The 500-nt window shown below is 70.6% G+C and overlaps 1 protein-coding gene across 1 annotated transcript in view; it reads left to right on the plus strand.

Moving 5' to 3' along the window:
* The window catches only part of FASN (fatty acid synthase), a 15,541-nt gene extending 15,047 nt beyond the window's left edge, over nt 1–494 (plus strand). Inside the window, 1 exon segment of the mRNA XM_025047051.1 lies at nt 1–494. This exon segment is cut by the window's left edge and continues 24 nt beyond it. Within this exon segment, the coding sequence (XP_024902819.1) occupies nt 1–390 (390 nt within the window). The 3' untranslated portion in view covers nt 391–494.
* The last annotated feature ends 6 nt before the right edge of the window (nt 495–500 follow it).

The following is a 500-nucleotide window of genomic DNA, read 5'->3' on the forward strand; positions in this document are numbered from 1 at the left end:
GTGGTGCAGGCGCTGGAGCCTCTGGCGGACCTGGAGGCCCGCGTGGCGGCCACGGCGGACATGATCCTGCGGAGCCACGCCGGCCTGGACTGGCAGGCCCTGGTCTTTGCCGCGCGCTCCTTCTACCACAAACTGCGTGCGGCCGAGCAGTACAAGCCGCGGGCCACCTACCACGGCAACGTGACCCTGCTGCGCGCCAAGGTGGGCAACACGCACAGCGAGGGCCTGGGTGCCGACTACAACCTGTCGCAGGTGTGCGACGGCCGGGTGTCTGTGCACATCATCGAGGGCAACCACCGCACGCTGCTGGAGGGCCAAGGCCTGGAGACCATCCTCGGCGTCATCCACAGCTCCCTGGCCGAGCCTCGTGTCAGCGTGCGGGAGGGCTAGCCGTCCCTGGGGCCGGGAGGGTCCTGCAGGTGGGACCCCAGCCCAGCCCGCACCCTGCACCACTGCCTGTGGCCACCCGCTAGAAGTAGGACTGACCCTGCCCCCCCCCC

The sequence above is a fragment of the Pteropus alecto genome, unplaced genomic scaffold, assembly GCF_000325575.1.
Source record: "Pteropus alecto unplaced genomic scaffold, ASM32557v1 scaffold134, whole genome shotgun sequence".
Classification (NCBI taxonomy): Eukaryota; Metazoa; Chordata; class Mammalia; order Chiroptera; family Pteropodidae; genus Pteropus; species Pteropus alecto.